Raw genomic sequence first — 11,933 nt, 5'->3', positions numbered from 1 at the left:
TGTGGTGTGAAAATCTGGAACAGTCTGAGTTTACAACTGAAACAATGCAAAAATATTCATAGATTTAAATTCCTCTATAAACAGTTGGTCTGGTCACAGTATACTGTTCTCTTACCATTGCTGGTATGGATTCCAAGAAAAAAAAAAAAAAAGTGTGTGCGTATGTATGTATATATATGTACATGTGTATGTAGATATATATGTATGTATGTATATGTATGTGTGTTTGTTACTTTGTAATTATTATTGCCTGTTACCTGTGGTAACGCAATTTATAATTAATATATTCTGTATTCAGTTATGAAAGTTATATTTGTTTTGCTTGGTTTGGTTTGTTTGGTTTGCAATGATGGGCGTAGCTGCGGGAAGCTTATTGTTTTTTGTTGATGAGTGAATATAGGGGTGGGATTTAATAAGTTTTCTTCGTCCCACTCCTTTTCAGGTACATTTTGTTGTTTTTTTTGTTTTTTTTGTTTTTGTGCACTTTATGTTCAATATATGTATTTTGTTGTGCCTGAAATGAACAAATAAAAAAAATAAAAAAAGTAAGACAACAAGAGGTCAATGGCCCAGTGGATGCAGAGTGGGGGTCTCAGTGTCTGTAATATGTTAACTCAGTTTTGTATGTTGTGTAGAGGAATTTGGTGTAGCTTGGATGAGGGGATTACTTTTATGACCGGCAGGAAGTCACATACACAGAGACACACACACACACAGTGCTTTAACTGTTACGATGCACCCACACACTCACGTGCACTTACACATACACACAGGTACGCACACACAGGTACGCACACACAGTCACTCACGTGCACTCACATAGACACAAGGGTACGCGCGCACACAGGCACTCACGTGCTCACACATACATACACAAACACAGAGTTTGCAACACACCATGGGGGTTTTATGATGGGGTCACTTCTATAAAACTGGTTGTAACAAACAAAGAAGTGGAGATCTGCAGAGGGACACCGGCCTTGCACGTCTCTCCTTCTAGAAGATGCATGCGTAACTGAAGATGAATAAAGTTTTTGTAAAATGACTACTGAGTCCGGTGCCGTCTCTGGATGCCCGAGGAATAAAAAGAACCGGGGTGAAACTGCTTTACGTAACACAGTTCAGATACAAATCACAGAGCTTCCATTCTGCTCACACTTTAACTGCTTCTTCAAATCTGGAGCCCACAGATCTGTGCTGATCTTTAACTTTGATCAGATGATTTCTTGTAGTGTGGGTTTAGTGTTTCTTTCTCTCAGCTTCAGTTGAGAGAAAGAGGCAGAAGTAGACAAACTGAAAGTTCTACTTTTAGTTTGTTACTTCTGCCCCACTGACAGCCAAATCCATCTGTTCTCCGATTGGATTGTTACATTTGTGATTGACATGACATTGACCACGTGACAAAAGGGTGGATGTATGTATATATGTTTCTTTTTACAGGAGCAGAAAGGTGACAGCAACATCATGGGTTGCATGAGCTTTTGGGCCGTGCTAACTTAACCTTTTAATTGCCGCTTTCTGTGTCTTTGTGAATTTACCAGCAGTGTGTTATTCATGAGAAAGTGTGCATACAGATGCGCTGTGCTAAAATCTACATCACTTTTTCCACAGCAGAGGGTTAATCATGTGATCTAATCACATGATTCACAGCAGGACACACCAGTGGGTAATGCTTTTTCTTATGACAGGAGTGGAGTTATTCCAGGGGAGAAGCCCTGGAATTTTTAAGAGACAATGCGCAACTTTATTGTGCATGTCTAATTGTGTTAAGTTGACATATAAAATGGCATATGGCAAAAGAGGGTTTTCCGGGGGAGCTTTTGTTTTTAAATTGCAGGGACCGTGACATGAGGAATATGGAACTGAGGTGCAGGAGACCAGTGAGAAGAAGGGACCATCCCTAGGTCAGCTGACAAACGACAGTGGGCTGCACCACTGGGCTTCCAGAGAGCTTCATGAGGAGATTTTGAACAGCAAAATCATAAATACAATGAAAGAGTTTCTATGTTGACATTGAGGAAGACTACAGGAGTGTACAACTTGCTTTGCTCCTAAATCTACAGCCACGTTGGATCAGAAACTGAGGGATGAAGAGAGCATGCCAAGCTCCAAAGGTGACAGCACAGAGGGAGATCAAGGATGGAATTATGACTCTGTAAATAGCACAGACACCAGGAGCCATGACCGTGACTGGGAATGACCACCTAATGCTGTTTCACTCTGCCATGCATACTTTGACACTCTGGAGAAGGCCTTTCCTCTGTATCATTGTTGTTGCCATTTGCATGTGAGAGCTTAGATTGTGGGGATGATTAAAGATGAACAAAGGGTGGTGGGAGAACAGTGAAGTGAGGATACACAGTGTGAAACTCCTTTAAGTGTACAGTAATGTTGAAATTCTGGTATTAATGTGATTCTTAAGGTTTGATTTAAGAATCAAAGGGTGGGATTGTATAGGAATTTCTTTTATTTATGTATTAATCACACTATTTTATTGTATAATGCCTTGGTGCCACTGGATTTTAACATGTCTCACACTCATACAGATGGTGGGGGTCTAGTAAGGAAGTTGGGGGATGCCGATAACTCCACAGGAAGAATCTTTTGTCTCTTCGAGGACTCTGGGAGGTAGCAAGGGAGTGTGAACCTTGAGGTGTGAAACAGCTGTGTACTGCCTTTTAGGTATTTAACTGAAGGCCATGTTAGGCTCAGTGAGACTCTAGTGACCGTCTGCCCCGTGATCATGCAGGCTCTCCACCAAGCTTGGTTCTCTGTTCTTTGTTTGTAATTAAAGAATGTTAGCTACCACTCACTGCTTGTCTGCAGGCTTTATTTAAATGGAAAATTTCCAAAACAAGCTGAAGGATCACTACATTCAATCCAAGCAGCAGCTGCAGATGTTCACATGTTACAGTGGTGTACATCAGTCTGCAGTCAGCTGTTCTACACTGTGCTCTTTGAATTTGTCTCTTTAGTTTTCAGTGTTTTACACACAGAAATGAGGCCCAGAGTTCCTGTAAATATCACAATGATCTGAAATCATTGTTGCATCAGAGATTTCAGCCTGAGACTGATGACGATGGAAACACACGTTGACTTCTGCACATTAAAAGCAGTGAAATGAAAGAACATTCCGGAGGTTTGCATGAAAACCTTTATTGACACAGAAAAGTTAAAGAGAAGCAGAAGCATGAAGAAGTTGACATCATTCAGCTTCATATGTCTGTATGTATCTACAAAGCCAGGATTAGACTCTGCTGCAGACACAGACACAGTCCTTCCTGTTGGACTTCTTTGAAGGGTCCTGCCTGGCTGCACAGTTGGGTCACTGTAAAGTAAATTCTCTGCAGACTGCAGGTAGTTGGACCTCCACACGAACCCTCGCTCTCACTAAGGATGAAATTTACATCACAGGGACCCAAACAGACACTCGAGCTGCAGTTACATGAATATGTACTTTATATATTTACATATTTCATATTAGTGTTGTAGCTGGAAGATCTGATGAACTGGATTTAATGAAAAGGTTATGCAGATTATGCAAAGTTCACTCAAAGTTCACTGGTCGACGTTATGATACTGAAGTCAGAAGAGGCCGTGCGGTCTGTTGATCAGTAGGACACTCTTTTAAACTTCAAAACAAAAACACTGAGTAAAAATGAAATAAACATATAGTACTGTGAGCTTGCTGTCTGTGCTCAGTTCATCTGTTGCTGCATGATTTTAAACACTGACAACACCCAGAACTCTGAACATCAACAGCAGACTCAAAGCTGGAAAAAGCTCTGAGACATTTCAACCTGCTGCAGCTCAACAGGATGCTAGTTAAAATCCCGGTTCTGTCGTTTGTATTGCCTGTAGATCAGAAAAACAATAACAACAGCAACAAGAAACACAGCAGAAACACTCAGACCAAGAAGCAGTCCAACAGATCCATCCTCCTTCTTCCCTCCATCCTCTGTGTGTCCTCCTGTCTGACCTGCAGGTGAGAAACAGGTGTGAGGTGTGAGGTGTCAGGTAGGTGATGAGTGAAGAACAGAACAGAATCCATTTCCTCTTCAAACTGCTGTCAGACATTATCTACTGCACTCTGATCACATCACTCAGACCAGCTGCTTTCTACAAAGTCTCATCAACAACATCTTTAGAAACAAACATCAACAACCAGGAAGCAGCTTCACCTCTGATCACACACACACTCAACTCTACTCACTAACCTGGAGGATCAACAACACTCAGTGTGATGATGCTGACGAGCTGCCATGAGCGTGTTTCTCTGATGAAGACCTGACACTTGTATGTTTCAGCATCATTAATCGTCACATCCTTCAGAATCAAAGACACGTCTCCATCCTTCATCTGTCTGTCCTGCAGATCCACCCGGTTCTTAAAAGATGGATGCTGGCTGTCTGGATCAAACTGGCCGTCCCGGAAAGAAAGAATATTTTTATCTTCCAGGTCAGCTCTGCTCCACTTTACAACTCTGATGTTGTTATTTGGAGCTCGACATGTCAGAGTGACGTTCTGTCCAGACTCGGCTGTGATGTTTTTCTGGTCTGAAAGAGGAAACAACACAGAGCAGAGAGGTTAAAGGTCAAAGCACAATTATGATCAGAATGATTGATTTTAAATATTATGTTTATTTCCTTTGACATTTGAGTTTTTAGTCATGTTGGATTTAATGAACCTCTGAACATCCACCAGGTCACCAGTGACCCACTGAGGGGGAATTTTAGCCTCATGCTAAACATGCAAAGTGTCAGAAACTACAAGATGTTAGCTTCCACAGAACAACAACATGTGCTGATAATAAGTGAACATAATGTGTGAGAGAAAGCAGCCTCTCATTATAAGACACTGTGAGCAGAGGCGGAGCCAGACATTTGAAACACCCAGGGCTTAGCCCTAAAGGGTAGTATGCATGTGGGTTTTTGTTTTTTTTTGGGGGGGGGGGGGCTAGAAATGACTGAAAGATTAATTGGCTCTGTTTTGACTTTTGTTCAAAAAAGAATGACTTCATATAGGGAAAAATATGTATCACATGTGCAGGACACCTTAAGCTAGTTTTTTAATTAAGCAACAAGGCAGAACAAGGTCGGGGCTGTATCAAGACACGAGGACTAAACCCCAATTCAACCAGACCCAGAACTGATCCAGAATTAAAACAGGACTACAACAGTTCAAAATCAGGACTACTGAGGACTTAACCAAGACAGAACCAAAATCAGAACTAGATGATAGTAGCACTAAAACCATCACAGACCTGCACTACACTTATTTTTTTAATTCTACCAAAGTACACTATTTAGATTCAGAAAAGTTTATATAATTATTTAGCCTTGTTGTGCAAACAAGCCTGCAGAACTTAATAAATGTAGAATTTGAAAAATAACAAACCTAAAAAGAAACACTAGCTACGAGATACATGAGTACCTACGGTGATACTTTTGGTAAACAAATATTTGACTAACATGTCTGTCTCACCTGCTCTTGTTCCATCTCTGTTCTGTCATTCTCCATCTCTCTCTCTGTTCCTCTCTCTCCCCCTCTGCTCCTCTCTCCCCCTCTCTCCCTCTCTGTTCCTCTCTCCCCCTCTCTGCTCCTCTCTCCCTCTCTGTTCCTCTCTCCCTCTCTGTTCCTCTCTCCCCCTCTCTGTTCCTCTCTCCCCCTCTCTGTTCCTCTCTCTCCCTCTTTGTGCTGACAATCATCAAATATACAGTTGAAACCAGATATTTACAAACTCTTCAGATAAAAACACAATCACTTTTTTAATTGTAACATCAAATCAGACTAAATGTTTATTTTTTTAGATTGATAAATATAAAAAACATATTTGTTAACTTTAAGAGTAAAGAGAGAAATTGTCTGTATTTCTTAATTGTAAATGGCACCAAATTGTATTCAAACTGAGCCACACTTATGGAGCTCCAAAATTCTTTTCCTGGTGTTTTGGTTGACATCTCTTGATTTTCCCATGTCAAAGAAACAGACTCTGTGTTTTGCCTTATATGCATCCACAGGTGTGCCAGCAATTTACTCACATGGACTCTACTAACCTATCAGAAGCTTCTTCAGCTCAGAATGGAATCGTCTGGAGTTTTCTTATTAATTAACAATAAACTTAGTGTATATGTACTCCTAAATTTGATGAAAGTGATAAAAATAGACAGCTCTGTCTCTCTTTATTCTGACATTTAACTAATTCAAAAGATATTTCAATATTTATTTATCCAAAACAAAACAAGTTTACTCTAAATTGATGTTGTACCGTAAAAATAAAAAAAACAAAAACAAAAAACAAAAAAAAATAACATCTACCAGAGTTTTTTTCTTTGAAAGAAGCCCCTTATGTCCATTCTTGTATATCAGTACATTACTGAAACCGATTTATTTAGCCCTGGAGGGTAACAACTGAAAATATGAAATAAACATGCATGTAAGCTAAGACTCTCTAAAAAAAAAAAAAACAGCATTGTTGTTGTTCGGCTTTTCATTTCGCCATTTGTTGATTCACTTGAAGAGCAAGTAACGTAATATGGGTCAAGTGATCAGTTTGACATCAATCTTTCGTGATAAACCGTCATATTTACATCATTTGTACAGTACGAATGATTTGCTTTGGTACCTGGTCAAACTTAAGCTCTCCTCTGTCTGGCTGGCTCCGTTTCTCTCAGCGCACTCGCAGGCAGCAGCTGCCCCGCCCCCTCGCTCAGTCGCTTAGTGCCTGAGCTCGGATCATACCAATATTAGGGGGGATTTACGCACAGTCGTAAATTCCCACAGTGTGCACTACGTGCTTCGAATATTGTGTGTAGTTTTTTGTTTTATACAGTTGTCAGCCAGGCATCCAACTATGAAAAAATTACACTCCAAAAGACCCCGGGCTTCTGAAAAAACAACCCGGGCTTAAGCCCAGTAAGCCACCCCCACGCTCCGCCCCTGACTGTGAGTCTCTGCATGCTGCCTTTATGTAGCTACAGCTGTTTGTATACACTGAACAAAAAGCTTTGTAGCTGTATACTGACTCCTGACACTACAACACATCACACTGACACACACATTACACTTCTTTGTCTCTGTCACAGCTGGATTACAGATGTTAAGTGTCCGCACAGACTAGTGTCTCCTTCACACACACTGACAAACTGAATCCATATTAAAATAATCCTCCTGTACTTCTTGTTATCTCAGGGAGAAACTCAGTTTAGTTTCTAACAGTAAAATCTCACTTAGAACAACAAACTTCAAAATCAAGAAGTGTGAAAAAGTTACCACAGTACTAAGTACGTTTTCACCAGCTATGGCACCGGATTCACTTTCACAGACTCACAACCACCAGCTTCACCCCTCCCCTCCCCCTCCAGCTGTAGGCTTTAACATTGAGTTTCCCCACACATGTTTACAGACGAATTAGAGAGCAAGAGAAAAAGAGACTGATTCATAAATGTCTTTGTTTCTGCTCTAACCTTACCCAAACAATGCTGCTCTACAACTCTAGACTACCAGCCACAAAGACAACAGCTGGAGAAACATCTGTCTACCTCTGACATCCACCAGCTCATCCATACAACAAACAAACATCAACAACCAGGAAGCAGCTTCACCTCTGATCACACACACACACAACTCTACTCACTCACCTGGACGAACAACAACAGTTAAGTGGATGCTGATGATCTCCCATGAGAGCGTGTCTTCCATGAGGACACGACACTCGTATGTTCCAGCATCATTAATCGTCACATCCTTCAGAATCAAAGACACGTCTCCATCCTTCATCTGTCTGTCCTGCAGATCCACCCGGTTCTTAAAAGATGGATGCTGGTTGTATTGTTTAAACTGACCATCCCGATACAAAAGCACAGATTCTGTTTCCAGTACTTCTCTTTTCCACTTTACAACCATGATGTTGTTGTTTGGAGCTCGACATGTCAGAGTGACGTTCTGTCCAGCCTCAGCTTTGATGATTGTCGGATCTGAAAGAGAAAACGACACAGAGCAGAGAGGTTAAAGGTCAAAATACAATTATGATCAGAATGATTGACTTTAAATATTTTGTTTATTTCCTTTGACATTTGAGTTTTTAGTCATGTTGGATTTAATGAACCTCTGAACATCCAGCAGGTCACCAGTGACCCACTGAGGGGGAATTTTAGCCTCATGCTAAACATGCAAAGTGTCAGAAACTACAAGATGTTAGCTTCCACAGAACAACAACATGTGCTGATAATAAGTGAACATAATGTGTGAGAGAAAGCAGCCTCTCATTATAAGACACTGTGAGTCTCTGCATGCCTTCAAATTTACCTGTAAAATGGGCCCGCCGGTGGGCCCATGGTCAATAAAGGGTTAATATGGTACTGGCTCATGTGGTGGTGGTTGTTGGTATGTTGAGCTGGCAGCAAGAGAGCTGCAGCTCCATGTGTGTTGTAACAGCAACCGTGAGTGTAAATAAAGGATGTTGCAAAGCACGAAAATGTCTCTGGGTCTGCTGTGGCGTTTCACACACACACACACACACACACGCACACACACACACACACACACACAACTCTATTCACTCACCTGGAGAAACACTCAGGAGGATAAGGCGGATGGGCTCCCATGAGAATATTCCTGCCATTAAAACATCACACATGTATGTTCCAGCATCATTAATCGTCACGTCCTTCAGAATCAAAGACACGTCTCCATCCTTCATCTGTCTGTCCTGCAGGTCCACCCGGTTCTTAAAAGATGGATGCTGGTTGGATTGATCAAAGTGACCATTCCAGTATGAAAGGACATATTTTGACTCCATGTCAGCTCTGCTCCACTTTATATCTCTGATGTTGCTTGGAGCTCGACATGTCAGAGTGACGTTCTGTCCAGACTCAGCTGTGATGATTGTCGGATCTGAAAGAGGAAACAACACAGAGCAGAGAGGTTAAAGGTCAAAGTACAATTATGATCAGAATGATTGACTTTAAATATTTTGTTTATTTCCTTTGACATTTGAGTTTTTAGTCATGTTGGATTTAATGAACCTCTGAACATCCACCAGGTCACCAGTGACCCACTGAGGGGGAATTTTAGCCTCATGCTAAACATGCAAAGTGTCAGAAACTACAAGATGTTAGCTTCCACAGAACAACAACATGTGCTGATAATAAGTGAACATAATGTGAGAGAGAAAGCAGCCTCTCATTATAAGACACTGTGAGTCTCTGCATGCTGCCTTTATGGAGCTACAGCTGTTTGTATACACTGAACAAAAAGCTTTGTAGCTGTATACTGACTCCTGACACTACAACACATCACACTGACACACACATTCCTCTTCTTTGTCTCTGTCACAGCTGGATTACAGATGTTTCCACCCAGCCTCGTGTCTCCTTCACACACACAGACAAACTGAATCCAGATGAAAATAATTCTTTTATAAATGTTATTAACATATAAACCAGAGTGATGCAGTTAGAGCAGACTGGACAATTATTTTTGCTGATGAAGCCTGTAGTTTTATTCTCGATGAATAACTGAATCAGATTCTAAATCTGAGTTTAATGTTTACAGACGAGTTAGAGAGCAAGAGAAGAAGAGACTGATTCATAAATGTCTTTGTTTCTGCTCTAACCTTACCCAAACAATGCTGCTCTACAACTCTAGACTACCAGCCACAAAGACAACAGCTGGAGAAACATCTGTCTACCTCTGACATCCACCAGCTCATCCATACAACAAACAAACATCAACAACCAGGAAGCAGCTTCACCTCTGATCACACACACACTCAACTCTACTCACTCACCTGGAGGAACACTCAGGTGGATGCTGTTGATGAGGTTCCATGAGCGCGTTTCTTCCATGTAGACATGACACTCGTATGTTCCAGCGTCATCAGGCATCACATTCTTCAGAATCAAAGACACGTCTCCATCCTTCATCTGTCTGTCCTGCAGATCCACCCGGTTCTTAAAAGATGGATGCTGGTCGTCAGGAACCAAGTGGCCACCGGGGTACAAAAGCACAGATTCTGTTTCCAGTACTTCTCTTCTCCACTTTAGAACTCTGATGCTGTCGTTTGGAGCTCGACATGTCAGAGTGACGTCCTGTCCAGACTGTATGATGATTGTCGGCTCTGAAAGACATTGGATTCATTAAATCCAACGTGACTAAAAACTCAAATGTCAAAGGAAATAAACAGTTGAGTTTTTAGTCCACCAGGTCACCATTGACACACTGAGGGGGAATTTTAGCCTCATGCTAAACATGCGAAACAATATGAAAATAATCATTTTATTAGTAACATGTAAACCAACTGATGTTTATTCGTCTTTATCTCAGAGGCTGTTTTGTTTCTAACAGTTAAATCTCACAATAAACACAAAAAAACGACAATCATGATGCTGTCTGCTCTGTTGTTCAGACACAAAAACTGTACGTACGTACAATCTGAGACAGAACAGAGCGGACAGCATTATCACACACAGAACAAGGTTCTTCAACAGCTTCTTCCCCACAACAGTCAAACTGATGGCAAACAAAAAACACTGAACACTTAAAATAACACAGCACTACTTTTACCTCATTTTGAATGCAAAGTTGGAAAAAAAATCACTGATTAAAAAAATCAGACCTGTGAAATATGCAGTATTATGTGTGCAATACTATCACACTATTTATATATACTATACTATTTGAACTCTCACCAGCAAGTACTTGTATCACCACCCAACCTGTACAGTTTTTTTTCAATATCTTTTTATATTGTAAATACTAGTAGAAGACTGCTCCAGTCTTTGCTTAATCTCTACTTTCCTTCAATTGCTTAAAAAAATGTGACTTGACCTAGAGAGCTCTGCACAAGAATGCCAATGTACATGGACTGCTTGTCCTGTGAGCAAATGGCAAATAAAAATCTTAAATCTTGAAACAGTAAAGTGGAGTAGACATTAAAGCGTACAGTGGTTCTGCTGATCTGACTCCTATTTTGTCATAAAAACCTGTTTTTTGTATTTTCGGTGAATAATCGTATCTGAGTTTCAGACTTGACTCCGTGGGATTTAAATAAAGTTTTCAGCAAAGCTGAAAATCACAGATTACGGTAACAGATTTCGCTGCTCGATCCGATCCCCCATTTTGTGCCTTAAAGGGCAACAGGCTGGTTGAAAAAAAAACAAAAAAAAACAAGGCGCACAGCAGAAAACAGAGACGATTAAAAGTGTTTCTACACGCTGCTGTGAGACTCTGAGTGACTACAACCAGTCTCTCCACACACGGACTAACTGACCCAATATAAAAAATAACTCTACTGTAAACTGTTTATCTCACAGGAAAATCTCGTTTACATTTATCAAAGTTAAATACATATTAATATTTTTACTATGCAGCCGACTTTTTCTGTTTTTTCTCCAAGTGTCACCATGTTTTTATAACAGTTAAATTAATAAATCTCACCTGCAGACACAAACACGACAAACAACAAGAGTGACGTAATTTCAGCCGACATGTCCGTGATTTGAGTTCTGCTGATCTGACTCTTTGTTCCAAATGTCTGAGTCTGTTGGTCTTTTCGCTGAATAACTGAACCTGAGTTTAAAGCTGACTACATCAGATTCAATTTAAAGCTTAAAGCTTGTTTTGTCTTTCAGCTGTTGTTGTTCTAGTTTTTCTTCTTCTTCCAGTTGTTCCTCTTTCTTCTTCTTCTTCTTCTTCTTCTTCTTCTTCTTCTTCTTACATTTGTATTGGCGGTTGGCAAACAACTGAAAGGTGCATTACCGCCACCAACTGGTATGGAGTATGGTCTGGAACGACGCTCAAAAAAAAAAAAAAACCCTCAAATCCTGCCAAACAGGTTCCCCTCTTTTAAAAACAGAAATAAGGCCTGATAACTCTTGCTTCCCGATTCCTTTTGCAACAAATCAACGAGATCCAGTTTGATTTTGAGGTTA

General features: G+C 40.6%; 1 protein-coding gene across 1 annotated transcript; it reads right to left on the bottom strand.

Annotated features, from left to right (window-relative positions):
• Positions 1 to 3,136: 3,136 nt before the first annotated feature.
• On the bottom strand, positions 3,137 to 11,699 carry LOC134624773 (neural cell adhesion molecule 2-like). The gene is made up of 6 exons (XM_063469817.1): positions 11,440 to 11,699; positions 9,791 to 10,120; positions 8,566 to 8,895; positions 7,641 to 7,976; positions 4,218 to 4,556; positions 3,137 to 3,979 (listed from the first exon to the last, which is right to left on the bottom strand). The coding sequence occupies exons 1-6, from the start codon at positions 11,489 to 11,491 to the stop codon at positions 3,822 to 3,824; spliced, it is 1,545 nt and encodes a 514-aa protein (XP_063325887.1). The 5' UTR covers positions 11,492 to 11,699; the 3' UTR covers positions 3,137 to 3,821.
• Positions 11,700 to 11,933: the final 234 nt, after the last annotated feature.

Source organism: Pelmatolapia mariae, linkage group LG3_W, assembly GCF_036321145.2.
Source record: "Pelmatolapia mariae isolate MD_Pm_ZW linkage group LG3_W, Pm_UMD_F_2, whole genome shotgun sequence".
Taxonomy (NCBI): domain Eukaryota; kingdom Metazoa; phylum Chordata; class Actinopteri; order Cichliformes; family Cichlidae; genus Pelmatolapia; species Pelmatolapia mariae.
This window is presented reverse-complemented; position numbering and strand designations above follow the sequence as displayed.

Excerpts from the sequence above, each read along its gene's own strand:
- LOC134624773 (XM_063469817.1), bottom strand. The coding sequence starts at position 11,491 with ATGTCGGCTGAAATTACGTCACTCTTGTTGTTTGTCGTGTTTGTGTCT. Across the intron at positions 10,121-11,439 it reads TGTCGTGTTTGTGTCTGCAG|AGCCGACAATCATCATACAG; the intron begins GTGAGATTTATT and ends AATGTCTTTCAG. Across the intron at positions 3,980-4,217 it reads GAGTGTTGTTGATCCTCCAG|GTCAGACAGGAGGACACACA; the intron begins GTTAGTGAGTAG and ends TCTCACCTGCAG.